Raw genomic sequence first — 22,770 nt, 5'->3', positions numbered from 1 at the left:
CTTGGTTCTCACTGTCAGAGGTTCCATCAAATGGGGATTTGCTGAATGAGCATTGACTTGGAGTTCGAGGAACCTGAAACCAAGCGTAGATCCTAGACCTGGATGCTTAATTTAGGCAAGTTACCTGGTTCCGCCACCACTAACTCTGTGGCCTGGAGTCAGTTACTAAGGTTCTCCAGAGCCGAGTCTCCCCTTCTGTAAAATGGGGATACGAGCAATGACTCCACAGGGTAGCTGTGAGAAGTCACACAGTGCATACTTAGAATGTTTCTGTGTAGTCAGATGGTGTAGATCCCAGTGTTGTACCCACATCTCTCTTCCCCTTCATCACTAGATAGAGATTTAATATCTTTACAAGGTCTGAATTTAGAAAGAGAAAATTCAGTAGCCTCAGACTGTTAGAAAAATTCTATCTCTGGTGAAACAGCCTGCTTCTGGAAGCCACAGTTCTTAGTGCTCTATCTAAACCCGTTTCCTAGGTAACCATCCTAACCCAAGAAATATGGTAACTTTGATATTGAGTATTTTGGAGGGGATTTTATAACTTCTATTCTGTTATTAAGAGAAATTAAATATTTATATTCTATATGAAGAACTCACTATATTACCAAATTTAAAATTTTATAAAATCACTTTCATTTATTATCATCAGATTTAGTTACCAATTCAGATCGAAAGGCAAATTACTTTTATAAACCACAGTCTGATGTTACCAACACCCCTGACAAAATTTAGAACAGCTTTAACTCTGGCAGCTGGAGAATCATTAAGGTGCATTTTGATGAGCAGGGAATGAAGGAAGCTGGTCTTTAGAAAACTTCATGGAACAAGGGAGGAGCCTCCCCCCCCCCCCCCCCCCCGCCGCCGCAAATGGCAGAGGAGCCCCAGTCTGAGGTGGGTGCAAAGGTCTCATCTGGAGCTCTGTCTCCACTGAGCAGGGCACTCAGCTTGCTATCATGTGCTGTTACCACTAGTAAAGGAGAAACACAATGGAAATGCAACACTAAATTGCCAGTGTCACTGAGTAGAAAGTGTGCCAATTATAGTGCAGATCAAAGTGGGGTTTTTAATAAAAGGCTTGTGTTTGGGCTTTGATAATTGGAATTTTGAACTTGGAATGGTTCTGCAGCTCTAATGCTTTCCTTGCTTGATTTTTATTTTTGGCATAATAATTGGCATATGCTGTGAAAGTTATGCAAGTGGAAAAGACAATAACCAGTCTGTGAGATAATTCACGGCTGGCGCACCTACCAGATCCACATTTTGCCTTGGATGATATATGCATATTTTTCTCAGAGACAGCAAGGGTTTTCTGTCACTGGTGAGATGAAAGTACTCCTGGGTTCTGTCTACTAGTAATAGGATGGGCAGGAGTCCATGTTTTCCTTAGGGGAAGGGCCTCACAACACCAACTTCATGTTCATTCTCATATGTTAGAGTGCCAGTTACACAATAACTTGAGAATGAAACTGCAGGAATTTTTTCCTTCTGATATATGTACATATATAGCTTTTGTCCAAGTTATAAAATACACATAAAAATGAGATTATGAGTCTTCAAATGCGAAGTGTTTGATAGCACAGTCAGGTTACTTCAGTCAATTATAAATGGTGCACATGCATATCGTATATACAACCAGAGTGTGATAAATATTTATGTTATCCCCAAGCTTTTAAACTCTCTCCCATTAAAGCTATACCCCTGAAACATTGAAAGTTTGATAATTTTGTTTTATGTCAATCTACCAAGTAATGAAATGAATACTACCATCTGTTATTGACATACACTATGTTAGTCAAACTCCCAAATTCCTGCTGGTTTGGACAGTGAGTAGTAGATGTTTTTAAGCTGAAGTGACAAGAAGTCTGGATATAAAAGTAAACCTTGGTTTGTGACTATGGACACGGGGCAAACTCTGGCAAGGATGGACAGAAAATGCAGTGCTCACCAGAGATCCATCTAATCATAACTTATTTAGACAATAACTAATAAAATGGTCTCTCCCATTTTACCATTAAGAAAAGTGACCACAAAGTTTAATGATTATGTGACAAAAGTAGCATAAAAGATAAATTTAGTATCACACTTAATGATTTTAAAAAATGTTTCCTGGAAGCAATGTGATAAAATATATATTGAAATGATCTTCATGATAGAAAAAAACTAAAATGCTTGATAAATTGTGTGTGTGTGCATGGAAATGCATTACTGAGTTGATACAGCAGTAGAGCACAAAACAACAACCCACAAACTCATAGACACAGACAACAGTCTGGTGGTGGACCGAGGGGAGGGAGGTGATAGAAGACCTGACTTGGGGTGGTGAACATGCAATACAATATACAGATGATGTATTTATAGTATTGTATACCTGAAACCTATATAATTTTATTAACCAATGTCACCCCAATAAATTCAATAAAAAATAAAATACAAACCATAAGTAAAGAAAGAAAGTGAAAACAGTAACCCAGGAAGGTAAGCAAGCACTAAAATCCCATTTATGTTAAAAGGATTTCTAACACAACTTCCTTCGTTGAGATTAATCTCTGATAGCTGCACAGACTGTAGAGATACAAGGGAAGAAGCCTGAACTCACAAAAGGTGAAAAGTCTAATAGAAAAATCAGAATAAAGCTATAAACCCAAAGGCTCCAAATGTTACCAATGTTATATATATAGCAAGTTTCTGTGTATCCACTTTATATATATATATATATAAAGTGGATACACAGAAACTTGCTATATGTGGATACACAGAAACTTGCTTTTCTTGACTTTGTGTTGACTGGAAGGGAGGGGAGAAAAGTGTCAGCCAATAATTCATTGATAATGCTTCCAATGGCTCTTTGCCTGTACTACCCTTTAACCAAACGATGGGGTGAAGAGATGAAGATTCTTAGCAGACTACCTTAGAAAGCTCCTGACTAAAGGCTGTGTGGATCAAAAAGTCATACCACTACCCTGGACAAGAAAGCATTTACTTAAGAAATTACCCTCTCTCAATTCTTCCCATGTGCATGTATTACAGATTAAATAAGGCAGTTGTATGGTAATATAGAAATTATTTAAAACATACTTCTTGAGGGTTGACAATGAAGTTGTAGATACATATCTACTACATAGTTGTTAGTCCAAAAAGTATGTTTTAAATAATCAATTGGTATTCGTTTAAAACACAATAATGGTCTTGTTAAAGCTAAATTTAATACATGCTGTATTTGGAAGTAATTTCTTTACCACGATATAGAAACCTTTCCAGCTGTCCTCTCTTGTTGCATCATTGACATTCAGTGGCAAATTGGAAGAATCTGATGATAATTCCCTAAGGCTAGACATGTGTGCTTATTTTCAATTCAATGTAAATATCAATGATCTTTCTACTATATCTCCAATTCTCCCACATAGATGAGTTAATTATGAGTAGAAACCAATTTATCTAAAAAATTCAAAGAATAGGAAATGTAAAGAATAAAATTCTTAGCAAGAACATGTGAATAAGTAAATAGTTCTTGATTTCTCACAATTTCTGATCTGCTACCATAAAAAACTTTCTTATTTACCTATAACAATTTATACCTTTCCAATTTTGTTTCCTTTGGAGAAGTATTTATTACTAGTAACATTACATAATGCAGGAAATAAAGTTGTTATTGGGGAGAGAAGACCTACCTGAGCTGGAACACAGGGAAAAAACTCCATCTTCATTTCCACTAAAAATTGAATATTTAATGCTATCTTGAATTGACTCAGAAGCAAAAGCTTTTACAGTCACGATAGAAGTACCTATAAAATTGAGGTAAACAAAAAAAAAAAAGAATTTTAGGAAAAGAAAATTTCAGGGAAAAACCAGAACACTGGGTACTTATTATTTGCCTCCTACATTTTCATGTGTTCATTCATTCAGTGATTACTTATCGAGTGTCTTCAATAAGCCAATCCGATGCTAGTTGCTGGGGAGCTAGTGACAAGCAAAATAGAAAAGATCTCTATCCTTGTGATGAGGACACAGACAACAAGCCAGAAAACAAATATATAATCAAGGTAGATTTCATATGTGCTAAGTTCCTTGGAAAGAAATAAACAAGATTATACGATAGAAAATACTTCTGTGGAGGGGGAGGCAGATGCTCTCTTTTGGAGAGGCCTCAGAGGTGTGACCCTGTAGTTGACCCTTGAAGCATGAGAAGCCATAGAAAGAACTGGAAGAAAAGGATTCCAGGAAAAGAACAGCAATTACAAAAACCCTGGGCTGGGAAAGGGCTTAGTTTGATGAAGCACAGTGAGTAGGGGAAAAGGTGGAAGGTAAAGATAGCATCTAGATAGGCAGGGATCATATTTTAATCTAAGTACAGTGGGAAATCATGGAAGCATTGTAAGGAATGAAGTAAAATAATCTGATTTACTTTTAAAATATATCATTCTGAATGCTGTGTGGAGAACAAAGAGGGGTAAGAATAGAGCAGAGAGATCAATTAAGGTAATACTGCAATAGCCCAAGCAAGAGACAACAACCTAGGATTGTGGGAGAAGAGATGGAAAAAATGAGAGATTAAAGACATATTTTGATGCACTTCATTGAACATTAAGTGGAATGTGGGAAAGGAGGTAACAGGAGTATAAATATTAGAAATCTTCCCTCAACCAGTTTCCACTACAGTTTTAGGTAAAAGCAACCCAATTAGAGGGTAACCGAGTTCTTAACTGCGTAATATCAATTCATTGGAGAATTGCTAAAGTACTGCAGGAGTAGTTAGGAGAGAACTTAGAGGGGGGGAAATCCCCACAGAAATGAAGTTAGGTGTAGGAATTAGAGAGGAAAGAAGGAAGCCATTTCGGTTTATAGGAAACAGACTGACTACCAGCATAGAAGAAGAAATTAAGTAAAGACTGATAATGGCAATGTGATAATTGGTGTGATTAGAACTGGGACTTCACTGGAAGGGTTCCCAAGAATCCATTTGGGCCCCAAGTTAGCTTTGTTGCAGCTCACCTGTTTGCTTCCTGTCTTACTTGTCAATTTGTCTCCCTCATATAACTATCTATATAACTAATATATATATTTATTCCTCACTGGAGGATATGCTTGATTGTTTGTTGTTCCTTTTTGAGAGACTGAGGGAGGGAGAAAGAGAGAGAGAGGTGTATGTGAGAGAAAAAACATCAATTGGTTGCCTCTTGTTCATGCCCCAACTAGGAACTGAACTCGCAACCCAGGTATTTGCCATGACTTCAATTTAAAACCATGACCTTTTGGTGTACGGGACAATGCTCCAACCAACTGAGCCACAACGGCTAGCACTAAAAATATTTTTTATTTAATAAACTTTATTAAGTTAAAATTTATATGTAGCATACACATATTTTAAGTATACAGTTCTAAGAGATTTGATAACTATATACACCTGTATAACTACCATCATGTACAAGATATAGGATAGTCTATCCCTCCAAAAAGTTCCCTCGTGCTCTTTTACAGTCAGTTTCTCTCACTTCTGGCCCCAGGTAATTACTGATTTGCATTCTATAACTCTAGATTAGTGTTGCCTTTAAAATTTCATATAATAGTACCTGCAAATAAAAAGTGGCTATCTCCTTTTGTTTAGCATACTTGAGAATCAAGCATGCTGTTCTGTGTATCAAAAGTTTGTGTCTTTCATTGAAAAAAGAGATAGAGGAATACATAAACAAATGGAAGAATATACTGTGTTCATGGATTGGTAGAATCAACATCATTAAAATGTCCATACTACCCAAAGCAATCTATATAGTCAATGCAATCCCCTTTAAAATACCAACAGCATATTTCACAGACCTAGAACAAACTCTCCAAAAATTCATATGGAACAAACAAACAAACAAAAAAGATCCCAAATAGCCACAGAAATCTTGAGAAAGAAGAACAAAGTTGAAGGGATCACAATAGCAGATATCAAGCTATATTACAAAGCCACTGTTCTCAAAAGTGCCTGGTACTGGCACAAGAACAGACATATAGACAAATGGAACAGAACAGAGAATCCAGATATCGACCCAAGTCATTATGCTCAATTAATATTTGACAAAGGAGGCAAGAGCATACAATAGAGTCGAAACAGTCTCTTCAATAAATGGTGTTGAAAAAATTGGACAGATACATGCAAAAAAATGAAACTAGACCACCAACTTATACCATACACAAAAATAAATTCAAAATGAATAAAAGACTTAAACGCAAGACGGGAAACCATAAAAATCTTAGAAGAATTCATAGGTAGCAAAATATCAGACATGTGTCATATCTTTTCTGATACAGCTCCTAGGGCAATGGAAACTAAGGAGAAAATAAACAAATGGGACTACGTCAAAATAGAAAGCTTCTTCACAGCAAAAGAAATGATCAACAAAACAACAAGAAAGACCACTGCATGGGAGAACATATTTGAATATTATATTCGACAAGGGCCTAATCTCCAAAATGTATAGGGAATGCATATATCTTAACAAAAGGAAGATAAGCAATCCAATCAAAAAATGAGCAAAGGACTTAAATAGACACTTTTTGAAAGTGGACATACAGAAGGCCAAGAGACATATGAAAACATGCTCAAAGTCACTAATCATCTGAGAGATGCAAGTCAAAATGAAAATGAGGTACCATCTCACACCTGTCAGATGGCTATCATCAACAAATCAACAAGTGCTGACGAGGATGTGGAGAAAAAGGAACCCTCATACACTGCTGGTGGAAATGCAGACTGGTGCAGCCACTGTGGAAAACAGTATGGCATTTACTCAAAAAATTAAAAATGAAATTCCCATTTGACCCAGGAATCCCACTTCTAGGAATATATCCCAAGAAATTAGAAATACCTATCAGAAAGGACATATGCACCCCTATGTTCATAGCAGCACGATTTACAATAGCTAAGATTTGGAAACAGCCTAAGTGCCCATCAGCAGATGAGTGGATTAAAAAACGGTGGTACATCTATACAATGGAATACTATGCTGTTATAAAAAAAAAAAAAAAAAAAAACTCTTACCATTCACAACAGCATGGATGGACATTATGCTAAGCGAAATAAGCCAGTCAGAGAAAGATAAATATCACATGATCTCACTCATTTGTGGAATATAATGAACAACATAAACTGATGAATAAAAATAGATCCAGAGACAGAGAAGCATCGATCATACCGTCAAACCTCAGAGGGAAGGTAGGGGAGGGGTAAGAGATCAACCAAAGGATTTGTATGCATGCATATAAGCATAACCAATGGGCACAGACACTAGGGGGGGTGAGGGCATGTCCTGGGGCATGGTGATGGCCGGGAGAGGTCAATGGGGGGAAAAGGAGACATATGTAATGCTATATGTAATACTTTAAACAATAAAGAATTAAAACACATAAAGATATATTTTAAAAGCTCATGTCTTTGTAAACAGTAAATGCTTAGTAAGTATGGGGGAAATGGAGTTATTAGAGAAGAAAGAGAGAGGAACTAAGGGAAGGAGGTGGTCATTAAAGTGTTCAAGCCTGAGAGGCTAGAAAAATGCTTCTCTGCCTATGGGACCCTTCTAAACAATAGCAATTATTATTTTTAAATCACTCAATGCTGTAATACCACATCTGATAATGGAAATTGCAGTAGTTAAGAAAACAAAAACACCTATTCAAGATCTCTGCTGGGCATCTTCATTCAATCTTTCTCTGTAGGCCCAGGGAACAGGCTTGAAACCCCTCATGCTGGAGGTCATGGTAAAAATGATCCCTAAACTAAGCCAAATGGGTATATTCTAGATACTTAAAGTGTTTCATTAAAAAGAAAAGAAGGAAGAAAAGCTGGAATGGACAATATTTTCCCCAGGAGCCTTTTCAACACTTAATATAAAAAAATGCAATGAGTGCTATAAGTATTAAAAGAAACAGTATGTGATATTGTCTGCAAAACTGAAAATTCAGTGAAAAAGGTATAAACAGAATTTGTAATTGAGAAAGCATAGCAACACCAAAACTAGATCCATTATTCTCTTTAAAAACATTACGCTGAACATAAACTGTGACAAAGTTTAAAAATCATGTATCTGATTTCCAAATAGTTGGTCTTTTCAAGGCAGTTATGAAATCATTTAGTGACAAAGTAAAGGATTTTAATCAATCATGGTGGAATCAAGTTACCACACATGTTGAGAACTCTTTCAAATTTCATTCTAATCTGATGCTTATTTTGATACATTTCAGGGGACTGTATTATAAATATAAAAATGTCTTACAGTTTGGTAGGAATATGCCTTCACAGTAGGGCAGTATGTTTTATCTTCAGTGCTCACTCCCAGTTCTGTGCTTCCTGATACAATTTGTTTTTTAAACACAGGACATTTTATTTCAAGTGGCTTGTCATCTATTCTTAAGAATGGTAGTCAGAAGAAAACCAGGCAAGATGTACAATCTTGCTGACGGCCTTTTCTTCACAGGCTAAGATGCTTATTATATGCCCAATTACAAAAGAAAACACAGAGATCACTTACATGTAAAAGAGCAAAGATGAGTACGGAATTGCAAATAAGAATCACACATGGCCTTTCCCATGAAGGGAACTGATCCTGGTATTATTGCAAATAAAATGCTCATAATATCAATGAAATGGTATTTCTTTCAACAAAATAACTCAAACTAGATGTTAAGTCAGCAAAGAGCTGCAAATATTTATATACTTTCTCCCTCTGACAAAATTTACATCTGAGAGGGCCTGAAAAAAAAAAAAAAAAAAGGAAATAACTAAAGAGCCATGCATCCTTCTTGGTCTTGGCTTACTATGCATACTTTTTAAATTATTTTTTTAAACTTTTAAAAAATATTTTTATTGATTTCAGAGAGGAAACGAGAGGGAGAGATAGGGACATCAATGATGAGAGAGAATCATTGATCGGCTGCCTCCTGCACGCCCACTACTGGGGATCGAGCCCGCAACCCAGGCATATGCCCTTGACTGGAATCGAACCTGAGACCCTTCAGTATGCAGGCCGACGCTCAATCCACTGAGCCAAACCAGCTAGGGCTAAACTTCATTTTTATTGCTGACACTATTACAGATGCCCTCATTCCCACCCCCTGAGCCTGCCACCAACTATGCACATTTTATTGTTAAAATTTTAAAATGTTTTTATTGATTTCAGTTAGCGAAAAGGAGAAGGAGAGAGAGATGGAGACATCAATGATGAGAGAGAATCACTGATCAGCTGGCTCCTCTATGTCCCCCACTGGGGATCGAGCCTGCAACCTGGCATGTGTTCTGACAGGGAATCAAACTGTGACCTCCTGGTTTGTGAGTCAACACTCAACCATTGAGCCACACCGGCTGGGCACTATGCACATTTTAAATACAAGTCTGTCTGTCTTCAGGCACCAAGAGGAAACTTACAACTAGTTCTCATTTCACATCAAGATAGAAATGGTAAAATATAAAAACCAACATGGTATCTTCAGTTTCTATGAGGTAAGTAAAACACAGAAGATTTTTTTTTTATATTTTCAAGCTTTTATGAATTTCACTTCATGTCTAACATTGCATCGAAAAGGATGATACATTTAATGTTCTTGGCTTTTTTCTTCTATTAATGCTAGATGACTATAAAAATCATAATCATAGAAACACTTAGGTAAAATAATTACAAAAACATTTTATTATGAATTGTCCTTAGTGAATAATTCCAGAGTTTTATTTTTGGTATTTCTAAGCAATGCAAGCATATTTTAAAATTGATGGTTAACTTGAGAGAAACAGATTTTTCAAACATTTGGATGATTTTGAATTATCTATTATCTTTTAAATGTCCAGCCACTGAAATGTTAAACATATTTCAATCACTTAAGAACGAAAGTTGGGAGTGACATTTAGCAAGATGCTTGAATAGAAAGACCTAGAACTCATCCCCCATAGAGACACTGACGTAACAACAATAATATATGATCCCACTTGTCTTTGCCCAGCGCCATGGCTTTATTCGGGCCCTGGTCATGTGCATTGCCACAGTCCCTTCCTAACTTATCTCTCTCCCCTTCCACCACCCTTCACAAGGACTTCAAAGTCATCTTCTACAATATAAAATTTGTTTTATCACTTTTTTGCTATGTAAAGGCCATCAATGTCTCTCCATTCCAGCTCATTACTGAAAAGCTCATGAGAGCCTCTGTCCAGATGTTTTGCTGCTCCTAAGGGTAAACCCACCTCGCTCTTGAGTCCCCACACCTCTGTGTGAGCCATTTCCCCTGCCTGGAACTAAGTATCTGCCTCACCTTCTCTGTGCCTGGTTTTATTCTCATTTGGGCATATGGCTTTTGATACTTCAAAGTATAATGATTAAATGGTGAAATTATTTCAACAAATATTTGGTGAACACCTCATCATAGCAAGATTTTCTGGCTCTGATATCCACAGTGGGGAACCTATCCCAGCTCCTTCTGGCTGCACATTCATCTCCATCTCCATGTCGTCCGCTCATAACTGTTGGTAATCATGATGGCAAAGTGCCTTAAGCACTCATTTAATCATCAAAACTGTCTTGTTATAGAATAGTTGAAGAGATGTTCAAGGCTCTTTACAGGACAGACCCTTTGTTTCCTATATTATTTAAAAAATGAATATTGAGTGAACACTATCGAGTATATAGTCAACATTAATAAGAAGTATGATGGGAAAGGATATAAAAATGAGGGGCATCTCAAGAACAGAGGTCAGAGAATCCTTTAAGAGTTAAAAATGAATGAAGCAGAGTTACAGCTTTGCACACAACAATTTAAGATATGCAAAGAAAATTTTGTTTTTAAAATGTTTATGATTGATCTAATATTCTTTATCAACCCCACCCTGATGGACAAGAGTAAAAAACCTGATCATCTTACATGCTCTATTTAGGGTCATCTTGATCTCTTTCCCTTAAGCAGCACTTTTGGGTAGCAATGTATTGTGAGAACATGTTCATCTTTGAGATTCCCTCCCTCTTGTCAACATGTTCAGGCTCAGCACTCCACGCTGCTGACCTGGCCCTACCACAGCTGGTTTTGATACTGCAGACCCTCTGGAGGGTCATCCAACCCTATAGACCTGAGTATAGGCTCATTTCATCCTTTGCAACAGTGGCCCCATGGCAGGTATGCTGGCCTATACTCTGTGTTAATCTGTGTTCACAAGTAGAAATGCTGGGACCATGAGACAGATGTCTTCTAGGCCTTGCCAGAGCCAAACAGGGCTGGGGCACTCACTTGTACCTTCTCTTTCCCTAAATATGTTGCCCATTTTACTCTGCTGCCACTTGTCCTGTGTTAGCATCAGAAGCAGTGTCCTCCCAGAGTCGCACCGTATCTTCTGCTTTCGTTTTTCGTTGTCTATCTCAATGGCCACCTTCAGGATTCTAGCTTCAGGAAAGTGAGGGGCCAGGATGCTGCTGCTACTCGTTTCCTATACCTTTGCGCCCTTGCCCTACTCACACTCCCCAGCAACGAGAAGAGATGGGCTTTCCTTTCTTTCCCTGTGGCAGACTTCCTTATGAACTATCTTTGTTTGTCAAAGGCAGAATATTTTTTTTTTGCGTTTTTGCTGTAATTATCCTAAAGCTATACAAAACAAGTGGACACCTTTGCAGAGTAGGTGGGAGGTCTTATGCACAGACAACAATAGAGAAGAGGGTGGAAATATAGTTCAAAAATACTAACCATAAAAGAACAAAGTTGGAGAAAAATAAAGGACAAAAATATTAACCCACAGATAACACAACTTTAAGACTTACTATAAAGCCATGTTAATCAAGACAGTGTGGCATTGGGAAAAGAACAGACAAATAGATCGATGGAGCAGACAGAGAGCCCAGAAACAGACCCATATACATAGTCAACTGCTCTCTGACAAAGGAGCAAAGGCAGTACAATGAGGCAAAGATAGTCCTTTCAACAAATGGTGCTGGAACAACTGAGCATTTACATGCAAATATAAAGTAAAATAAATCTAAACACCAACTTTATACCCTTCACAAAAATTAACTCAAAATGTATCATAAGTCTAAATGTAAAACAAAAAACTATAAAACTCCTACAAGATAACATAGGAGAAAACCTAGATAACCTTGGGTTCAGTGACCCTTTTTTTAGATAAATACTAAAGGCACAATCCATTAAAGAAATAATTGATAAGCTGGATTTCATTAAAATTTTAAACTTCTGCTTTGAGAAAGACACTGTCAAGAGAATGAGAAGTCAAGCCACAGATTGGGAGAAAACATTTACAAAAGATAAAGGACTGGTATCTAAAATATACAAAGAACTCTTATAATTCAACGTGAAAACAAACTAAAAAACGGGCAAAGGCCTAAAAAGACACCTCATTAAAGAAGATATACAGAGGAAAATAACATGAATAGATGCCCCCACATCAATGTGTTATTAGGGACATGCAAATTAAAACAACAATGAGGTATTACTACACGCTTATTGGAATTGGCAATATCCAGAATGCTGCCAACATCAAACTCTGACAAGGATGTGGAACGAGAAGAATTGTCCTTCACTGTGGTAGGAATGTATAATGGTACAGCCACTTTGGAAGACAGTTTGGCAGTTTCTTTAAAATACTAAACATACTCTTACCGTAAAAGCCAGCAATCACACTCTTTGGAATTTACCCAAAGGAGTTGAAAACTTATGTCTATACAAAAACCTGTATGTGGATATTTTTATAGTTGCTATTTTTATAATAGCTTTATTCATAATTGCCCAAACTTAGAAGTAGCCAAGCTGTCCTTCAGTAGATGAATGGATAAATTGTGCTACACCCAGACAATGATATATTATTCAGTGCTATCAAGCCATGAAAAGATATAGAAGAACCTTAAATGCATATTACTAAGTGAAGGAAAATCTGAAAAGACTAAATACTGGATGAATTCAACTATATGACACGGGAAAAAGGCAAAATTATGGAGACAGAATAAAAAGATCAGTGGTTGCCAGGGTTAGGGGCAAAAGTGGGGGAGGGATAAATAGGCAGAGCATGGAGGTTTTTTAGGGCAGTGAAACTACTCTATGATATCATAATGGTGGATCCATGTCATGATACATTTGTCCAAACCACAGAACGCACAACACAAATGGTGAACCCTAATGCAAACTATGGAGTTCTGATGATTATGATGTGTCCACGTAGGTTCATCGGCTGTAGCAAATGTACCCCTCGGGTGCAGGATGTTGGTAACGGTGGAGGCTATGTGTGTGTGTAGTGGCAGAGGATGTATGGGAAATCTCTGCAGCTTTCTCTCAAGTTTGCCGTGAACCTAAATTCTCTGGAAAAATAGTCTTCAAAAATATATTAACACTGTTACATATAAAGAAAACATAAAGAAACAGAATCACTCCCAGGGCAGAAGCCTTGACTAAGTGTTAAGAGACTTAAAGAGAAAAATGTGTAAATCCAAAGGAAGTTGATGAGCTATGAAAGTCCAGATGGTCATGACAACATCACAAATCCCACTAGGTATTGCTGTGTGCATTCTTCATGAGGAAAGAGTAACATCGGCTGATGTCATTCAAAACGTGAACCACATCCTGCTCAAACTGTTAGGATTAGTGAGCAATTCTCGGATTACAATTTGGCTTCTTTTTTCTTAGAGAGAGCTGGTCATCCTGACATGACCACTGTAATTCACATGGTTCTTAATGTGAATAAAAGAATGTGAGCTCTGATTTATATATGTCTCTTTCATATATAAGTCTCAGCCTGGGGAAAGAACTCCCTGATTTAATAAAATGAGGTATTGAGCCTATACAGCTGAGGCCCAGAGGTGGTACTGGGGTTAATTCACAAAGATGAAAACTGTCTTGTGAGTGTTTGTCTTCTGAGAAAACGTGACCTTGCCTAAGGCCTTTCTCCTTCTGTCTCCTCCAGAGCTATCTTAGAGTCAGAGATAAGGTAATGAAATCCAATATCATTGTAAATGGCTAAGTCAGTTAGATGCTACTCATTCTATTGAATTCCATTCCAAATACGAGACTGGCCTTAAATAATGAAGTAGGAATGACAGATAATGTGGTGTGTTTTTTTCCTTTTTTCATTATCATAAAAATTTCTATTTTGGGCCTTAGGTATATTTAGAAATTTCATTCACTAATGTAAAAAGTTGTAATAATAATGATGGCTTCCATGACAATTCTTTTGAGGAATAATATACTAATGCCTATTGCTCTACCAAATTTATACTGGGTGTGAATGTTCTCTAGCAGTGGTTGGAGACCCTCGTATGTGAAGGGTAAATGGACAAACTAGAAAAGGGAAAATTATAGCAAGTAAAACCCAAAGTCCTCCCAATGCCTAGGCCTGTGACCTCATCTCCTATGATTCTCCCCGTTGCTTATTGCTCTGCAATCACGCAGTCCTCTTTGCTGTTCTTTGAACAAACAAAGCTTTTCCTTTTTTCTGAAACACCTTGTCCCCAAATATAGGAATGCCTACCTCCTTTCTTTAAGTCTTTGCCCAAATGTCACTTGCTTAATGATGCCTGATCTTACCTGCTATTTAAAATCACAATTTGTCTCTCTCCTCCAGCACTCCCTACTTCCTCCAACCCTGCTCTTTCTTTATTCAATAGCTCTTACCACCACCTAACATATACTATACTTATTTATTATGTTGATTGATACTGTCTATCTCTGCTAGAATGTAAGCTTCATAAGGACAAGCAGCTTTGTCTTTCAGTTCACTAACATATCCCAATGGAAAAGAACCTGGCACATAGTATTCCCCAAAAAATGTGTTGAAGGAGCAAATAAAATATCTGAAGAGTGATGTGTACAGCAGAGGAGTGCTCCAGAGGGCAGAAATGGGATTTGTGGATAGACACAAAGGAGGCAGATCTGGGTTCAATATATGAAGGACTTTCCAAATGAGGGGGTTTTCCAACTTTGTCACGCAACAAATCACCTGCAGAGCTTGTTAAAAACAACAAGGTATAAGTGAACTGGAGGTCACGGTTCAATTCCTGGTCAGGGCACATGCCCGGGTTGTGGGCTCAATGCTCAGTGGGGAGCGTGCAGAAAGCAGCTGACCAATGATTTTCTCTCATCATTGATGTTTCTATCTCTCTCCCCCTCTCCCTTCCTCTCTGAAATATATATATATATCTCACAACAGGGTCTGGACCCCAGATGTAAGCAGAACCTGGAAGAGCTGGGAAGCAGAACCTGCAGCAGAGGGAGGGCGTTTCATAGATCACTGGTTTTATAATCAAGTTTAAGAACCACTGTCTTAAGCTCTCAATCACTGAAATATTCAAGTAAAGACAAAGACCACCACGTATCAAAGATGTTTAGGGAGAAATGTTTATATCTGCGCTCCAGACAAAGACTGGGCTTGATTGTACGATTTTATCAGATTAGTTTCAAGATTGATTAAGATATTGCATTTTGTGCTATATTATTTAGAACATGTTAATTTACTTTCCATCAGACTCTGCTATAAGGTTGGTATTTATGCATTTTAAGAGGAATAGGAATATAGCTGTAAGAAGAATTAATACTTAACACCTTTGTGGAAGCCTCATTATACATATATAGGTTGGAAATTTCTGACTTACTTTGTAAGGAAGCCATTATTATTTCATTTAATGAATATAATTGGCAATACTCTTAATTGTGTTAAGAATCAATAACAGGACTTCTGAGTAAGCAACCCATAATTCAAAAGAGGGTGGAAGTCAGGTTAATAATCTGCAACTGAGAACAACCCTAATTTGATATTCAATATTAAACTGAATAGTCTCTTTTCATACATGAAGCAGTATATAATGTGTAAAATATATTTTCACTATGAAATGAATAAATCAATTTCAGAAAAATGGCAGGTTGCCTTTTAAATAGTGATTTAGCAGGTGTAAAGTGAAATTAAATCATAATAAAATGACAAACAAAAACATGACATTAGCAAGCACACAACATGCATCAGACCTTTAGCAACCACACTCCTCTCCCAAACCCAGGAGGTCCTTAGCTTTGCCCTCTGGTGGATAAAAGGATCAGAATATTCATTACTCTCTTCTCTAGTTAGATATGATTTCCTAGATTGAATTTCTTTTAATTCACAACTCTCTACAAAGAAGTTTTATTTTTTCTTTTGTTTAGAAAGCTATTTTAAATTAATCTGTTTGATAGGGTTTTTTAAAAATATTTTCCATAATGGCATAAATGTGTGTGGAAATTATTGTAAAACAATTAGCTTTGTGAGGAAAATAGTCACATGTGTGTCTTACTGTATTTGAGTATATTTTTCTGATATATTTTGGATGAAAATGAGCATACCAAGTATTTTGCTTGCCCAGCTGGTGTTGCTCAGTGGTTGAGCATCGGCCCATGAACTCTGAGGTCATAGTTCGATTCCCGGTCAGGACACATGGCCAGGCTGCGGGCTCAATCCCCAGTGTGGGGCATGCAGGAGGCAGCCGATCAGTGATTCTCTTTCATTATTGATATTTCTATTTCTCTCTCCGTCTCCCTTCCTCTCTCTGAAGTCAATAAAAATATTTTTAAAAAGAATTGGTTAGATTAAAAAATTTATAAATCTACAATAGCACTCTTATTGTGTGATCCTTAGTTTTAAGCATTTTGCCAAAATAAGTACAAAAAACAAACAAACAAACAAAAAAAACCCCTCAAAGGACACTTACCTGCCTCACAATTTTCAGTCACAATCCCTTTATACAGACGGTGGCTGAAGGACATCTTTACATCCTCTCCTTCCAGGTGAACGATCAAGAGACCACTGGTTGTTCTAGCTGGGACCCCTTGGTCCATAACTTTAAGCCGCAGCCAGATGGGAAAATATTCTGATGATGGATTTTGCTGAAGTTGAATCTCTCCTGTATATTTATTAATAGAAAACATTGACTGGGTCTCTGCAAAACTAAAAATGACAGTTCCATTGGGCCCCAAGTCTGGATCATTGGCTCTCAGAATGGCAGTCGTCTGGTTTACAGGTGACTGAGGGGAAAGAAAAATATCTAAGGGGTTCTGTTCCCAAACTGGATCATTGTCATTAACATCAGTGACATGCACTTTTATCATTACTGTGGTGCTTCTTGAGCCCTGGACGCTACAGTCTCTGGCCACAGCCCAAAATGTATGTTGAGATCTGGCTTCTCGGTCGAGGGCCTGGCCAGTTCTCAAAGTGCCTGCCACGGGATCGATGGTGAAGGCACCAGCAGCCTCATCTGTCAGGAAATACTCAGTTTGCCCATTCAGGCCTTCATCCTTGTCCACAGCGGACAGCTCAAGAACCACTGTTCCTACGTCAGCATCTTCTCTCACGAAGGACTGGTACTGAAGCATGGGAAAGGAAGGGCTGTGGTCATTGTCATCCAAGACTTTAACTTGCAGCTGCACCAGAGAGCTCCTTGGGGGGTCCCCCAGATCAGAGCACAGGATGACAAGGGCAAAATTGTTGACTTGCTCTCGGTCCAAAGCACGAGTGGTTGAGAGTTCTCCTGACGTTTCATTAATAGAAAAGTACTCATCAGTATTTCCATCTATTAAAGAAAACAAATTCAAAGTTCACTTGAGTTAAAAAAAAGTAGCAGCCCTTGGCTAGCAATATACATATATATACAGTATATTCACTGATTTGTTCACTCAATAAATATTTATTTCCTGATTACTACATTGTAGTGCTTTAATAAGTACTGAGACTATAACAGTGAACATGAATAATAAAGTCCCTGCCCTCATGAAGCTTCTATTATTGGAGATAAATTATATAATTCAGAATGTATCTTAATTCAGTAAATAATTAGAACACTTGCTTTAACTGTTTTGTATAATTTTTTGTATATGTGCATGTAGAACTTTTATATTCATATATTTTTCCTTTTGAGAGGATTAAAATGTATGTTTTATTTGAAATAAAACAACAGTTGGCAGGGATAAGAAACAGGATATAATGTCCATTTTTATATACCAATCAAAGATTAACAGACTGACAAGCCCTGGCCAGGTAGCTCTGTTGGTTAGAGCATTGTCCTGATATGCTAAGAGGTTGTGGGTTTGATCCCCCGTCAGGACATATACAAGAATTAACCAAATAATGTATAAATAAGTGGAACAAATCTCTCTCTCTCTCTCTCTCTCTCTCTCTCTCTCTCTCTCTCTCACACACACACACACACACACACACACACACACACTTTGATAAATTTAAAAAAAAAGAATGCAAAAATTTTACAAATTGGTAACAGTAATTTTCCCAAACATTACTCACTACAGATTGTATGCCATTTATACAACAGCAATAGTTCTACTTTTCCATGGCACCTTGTGCATGAATCATAACACTTCTGTTAGTGGAATACTTGTCTATTTCTTCCATGACATAAGCAATGGGGATGTTTTATTCATCTCTGCATCCTTCAAAAAAAATATTTCCTTTACTACTGTCCCTGGTACTAAGTGGAATATAAGTTAAAGCTGAACACAGGACAAAAAGCTTTCAAAGATATTTGAAAGTTACCATGAGCATTAGTCAGGAAAAAATGTGGTTCAATGACTTGCTGGCCATATTCTTGAATGGTGGGCCAATTTTTGGTTGAGGGGCATATTCTTGAATGAGGCACATTATTCCCAATAGTGTGGGAAGTTATATGCCCCAGAGGCATATGGGGAAGAAGTGGATGGGCATTCAGAGAACACAACAGCCAGAGGTAGTGCTGGAGGCTGAGGAGAAGGGACTTGCATTTGTATTTATTCACAAGACATGGTTAATTTGTACCAAATATAGGGCTGACCAGACAGACTACATTTCTGTGGGATTTGTGGTTAATAAAGCAATTCACTCACTCAGCAAACATTTAAGGAACACCTGTCGTGTACCAAGTATGTGCTGGGTGCTGGAATAGCAGGAGATAAGGACATGATCCCAGCCTCCAAGAGTTTATAGTTCAGGAGCAAAGGTGGGTCAGGACTTGGACATTAAAGTGTGGCGTGAAAATCATACACACAGGCCACTAGGAAGCACAGAAGTAGGGTACAGTCCTGCGTAAGGATGTTCAGGATATGCTTATTAGAAAGTGACATTAAAACTAACTTCTAGCCGAAACCAGTTTGGCTCAGTGGATAGAGTGTCAGTCTGTGGACTGAAAGGTCCCAGGTTTGATTCCGGTCAAGGGCATGTACATTGGTTGCAGGCACATCCCCGGTAGGGGGTGTGCAGGAGGCAGCTGGTCGATGTTTCTCTTCTCATCGATGTTTCTAGCTCTCTGTCCTTCTCCCTTCCTCTCTGTAAAAAATCAATAAAATATATTAAAAACAAACAAACAAACAAAAAAACCTAACTTCTAAAGGGGAGGAAGACAGGATGCAAATTTCAAAGACAGGGAAGAGGAGGAGGAAGAGGGAAGAGCGTGTGTGAAATCCCAGGAGTAGGAGGAATTAATGGTTGCAAATGTTTTAGTGAACACGTGGTCCCCTGGGTATTTAAATATCAGTGGTATGGAGAGGGTTGGCAGTGGGTTTCAGAGGTAAGCAGGGGGTCTAATCATGAAGTGCTCTGTGTACACTGATGAAGGGTCTATACTTTATCTTAAAGTCCATGGGGAGTCCTTGAAGGATTGCAGCAGGGAAGTGTTACGAATCACATTTCTGTTTTAGAAAGAGTATTGGGCATCAGTGTCAAAGCTTGAATAGAATACAGGAGGTTCAGCGATTACTATGGTAATCTACTTGAGCAATGAGGAGGTTCTGAAATCATATGTGTAGAGAGGAAGTGGACATATTCCAAAAATATTGAGGAAAAAATAAGGAGTAAGGAAGAATTCATGATGGGCTTAGGTGAAAGACAAGTGTTTAGACCAGTTCTCTTTAAAGTGAGGTCTCAGGCTTATATGAAGCTTTCCAAGGAGTACCTAGGAACAGGTAGTTTTAAGGTGATTTCCAGAAGCTCAGTTTACATGTTCTCATTCCTAAAATTGTTCTGCCTAAGAAATCACCTAGGATCATGTGCGTTTGCCTTTCCCACATTTATTCTTGCAATCACCCTTCTTTCGGATTATAAAAGAAAGGCTCACTTCTCACCCATCCTAACCTGACCAAGATGTACCACCCCAGAATGTAAAACTTCCTGCCAAGCAAAGGGGCATTCCCAATATTGGCGTTCAGTGTTGAAACAGTGACTGACTTTCATGCCTGGGGAATACATCCTTTCATAGTTGGGCGGGATCTTTGCGATGAACTGAATTGTAGGACCTATTCAAGTTTCTAAGTCGTAAAGTAAAAATAAAAATAAAGATCAGTCATTGATACAGGGTTATATTTCAGAAACATTACTGTTCTACCAATAATCCTTCTTCCATGTAAAAAAATGTGAACAAGCATTTTCAGTGCTTACATGTATAACAAGATTCTTTTAAGGGCAAGTTGAGCAAAAACAGCTGATGACCACCAGCAGAGATTGTAGGAGAAGCCAGACCATAATGGGGGGATGAGAAGGAAGTGCTGCTAAGTTTGTTTTTGGACACTTTGATAATGTGATGCTGTTGTGTACGATTTGGGTCCTTGAGGCTGCCAGGAAAAACTGAAACAATTTGAAATGGGAGGAAGAAGGGTAAGTGGATATCCTGGGTTAAGAAAAAGATTACTGGGTGTCAAATGTGGCTTTGACATCAAGAGTTACCTTCCACCTTTACCATCTTTCATCTACTTTACCACTCTAATTTTTTTTACGTGGTTCTTGGTGTGTGTGTGTGTTTCTTAGAATTTTCCTTGAACTAATTTAACATCTTTTTGGTTTGTTCATTAATTAATGAGTTAAATATACATCTTTGGCAGTCATTAATTTTATATTTGTATGACAGTCATTAGTTGAGTTGTGTTTTTTTTTTTAAAGTCCATTAGTGCCTGACATCTAGGGGGCAGATAAAGATTGGGAGATTTTGGGGTACCAGTGATAGCTGAAGATAGGGACTGGATGAAATGATACCATAAGAGTGCATCTATGAGACAAGAAAAAGGATAAGCACAAAAGACCCCGGGAACTCCAACAAGTCAGAGGACCACCAGGAGAACAGAGACATTGGGAAGGCTTGTCTAGAAGGATAGGGAGAAAGGGGCTTTCTGAACTCAAGGTCAGACCAAGAGTCCAGGGCCTGATACATGAAGGCATAAAGCAGTACAATGAAATTAAGAACTGAAAAGAATACACTGGGTTTAGCAACAAGATCTTTAGTGTCTTCTGCAAAGACAGTTTCAGCAGAGTGACTTCCGTGCAACATGTTGCAATGAACGAAGGAATGAAAATGAAGTAAAGACACAGAAACCAGAGTGCAGGTGATTTTAAGAAGCTTAATTGTTAAGACAAATAGATTGTGAGTAAAGGTATACATCTGAGGGGGGATATTTTCAAGATGGGAAAGACTGATAAAAAGTGATGGGGAAAGCCAATAGAAGGAGAAAAGATGGCAATTCAGGAAAAAGAAGTGAATGGACACAGGGAACATCCCTGATGCCATAGATGGGGACAGGTGGCAGTCTGGAAAGTGTTTGTAATTGGTACTCACAAAGATAAATACAGAAATTGAGAGTAAGCATTTAGAAAATTTTATAGCAGCTCAAGAGAATAATTTTATGTCTGCAGATTACAATAGCTCTTAAAAATTGGGGTTTGCATTTTGCATATCTCTGATTCTTTTCCCCAGTAACTTATTCTTATTGTATTTTATAAAAGTATCAGTCACAAAAGATTGAAATTAAAAAAACGTAAACCTTGGCCCTTAACCACAGATAGTTTGAGAAGTTTTAGAAAGGTGAAGTTTACAGAGGAGGAAAATATCTATTCCACTGCAACAGGAGGGGAAGAGGAAAGGATTGGGCTTGCTGATATAAGTAACTTGCAGGGAGTATTATTCTGTGGGATGGCAGTATGATAGTACCTTATCCTAAGGAAATAATACAAATATTGTTCAGCACAGCACTTTTATAATAGTAGGATTTTTCAATATCTAAATGACCATAAAAAGGAATGAGTTAAAGAAATGTTATACATATGTATAAGAAACATCATTAGAAATGTGTATTCATTGACGTGAAAGATTTACAGAGTATGTTAGCTTAAAAAATGAAGAAACAAGCTAGCACATATAAATTATTCAGTACATTTAAAATTGGTGTCTGTATTCCCTAGACTCATGAAAAAGAGTTTGCCACAATACCAAATGAGTTATCTCTGCATGACATAAGACTTTTCGTGCTATTACTTTTGTTTTGTGTTTTTTTAAAATAAATTGTATATATATTCTACAACAATTACATATCATTTTATAATCAGGGGTAAAGACATTTTGGAGTACAATGGGTGGTACAAAGAAAATGTAGACTGGTTATAGAATTTTTACCACATAGAGTAATCACTTCCAGAAGCCAGTCTTAAAACTATGTTCATAAGACCTTAACACAGCTTCTCTGCATCAGAAGCATTATTCTCTCCTCAACTCCTACCATTCCACGTCCTCACTGACAACTGCTAAAAAGCTGACTCTTCAATCCCTCTTTTTTTTAGGTGATTAAGATATGGCTCTCTCAATCATAATAACTGTGCTGATGCGGAAGTTATTCTGTCAGAAATCCTTATGCCTCCGATCCAAAGGGGCCATATCACAAAATTATCTTCTAGAGAAGAAGTTCCTAAAGACCGCGATCTGCAGGGTATGTTGTAGATCTGAGGTGTTACATTGGTATTCAGAACTTGGAATTGTTTGCCCACTCATGTGC

The 22,770-nt window shown here is 37.6% G+C and overlaps 1 protein-coding gene across 1 annotated transcript in view; it reads right to left on the bottom strand.

Annotated features, from left to right (window-relative positions):
- Positions 1–22,770, bottom strand: part of DCHS2 (dachsous cadherin-related 2) — a 196,831-nt gene that overhangs the window by 20,915 nt on the left and 153,146 nt on the right. The window contains exons 13-14 of the mRNA XM_028151980.2: positions 16,686–17,543; positions 3,672–3,785 (exon numbers count right to left, since the gene is read on the bottom strand). Coding sequence (XP_028007781.2) covers positions 3,672–3,785; positions 16,686–17,543 — 972 coding nt within the window. The remainder of the gene's footprint in view (positions 1–3,671; positions 3,786–16,685; positions 17,544–22,770) is intronic.

Source organism: Eptesicus fuscus, chromosome 6 (assembly GCF_027574615.1).
Source record: "Eptesicus fuscus isolate TK198812 chromosome 6, DD_ASM_mEF_20220401, whole genome shotgun sequence".
Lineage (NCBI taxonomy): Eukaryota > Metazoa > Chordata > Mammalia > Chiroptera > Vespertilionidae > Eptesicus > Eptesicus fuscus.
Note: the sequence above shows the minus strand (reverse complement) of the source record. Positions and strands in the feature narration are given on the sequence as shown.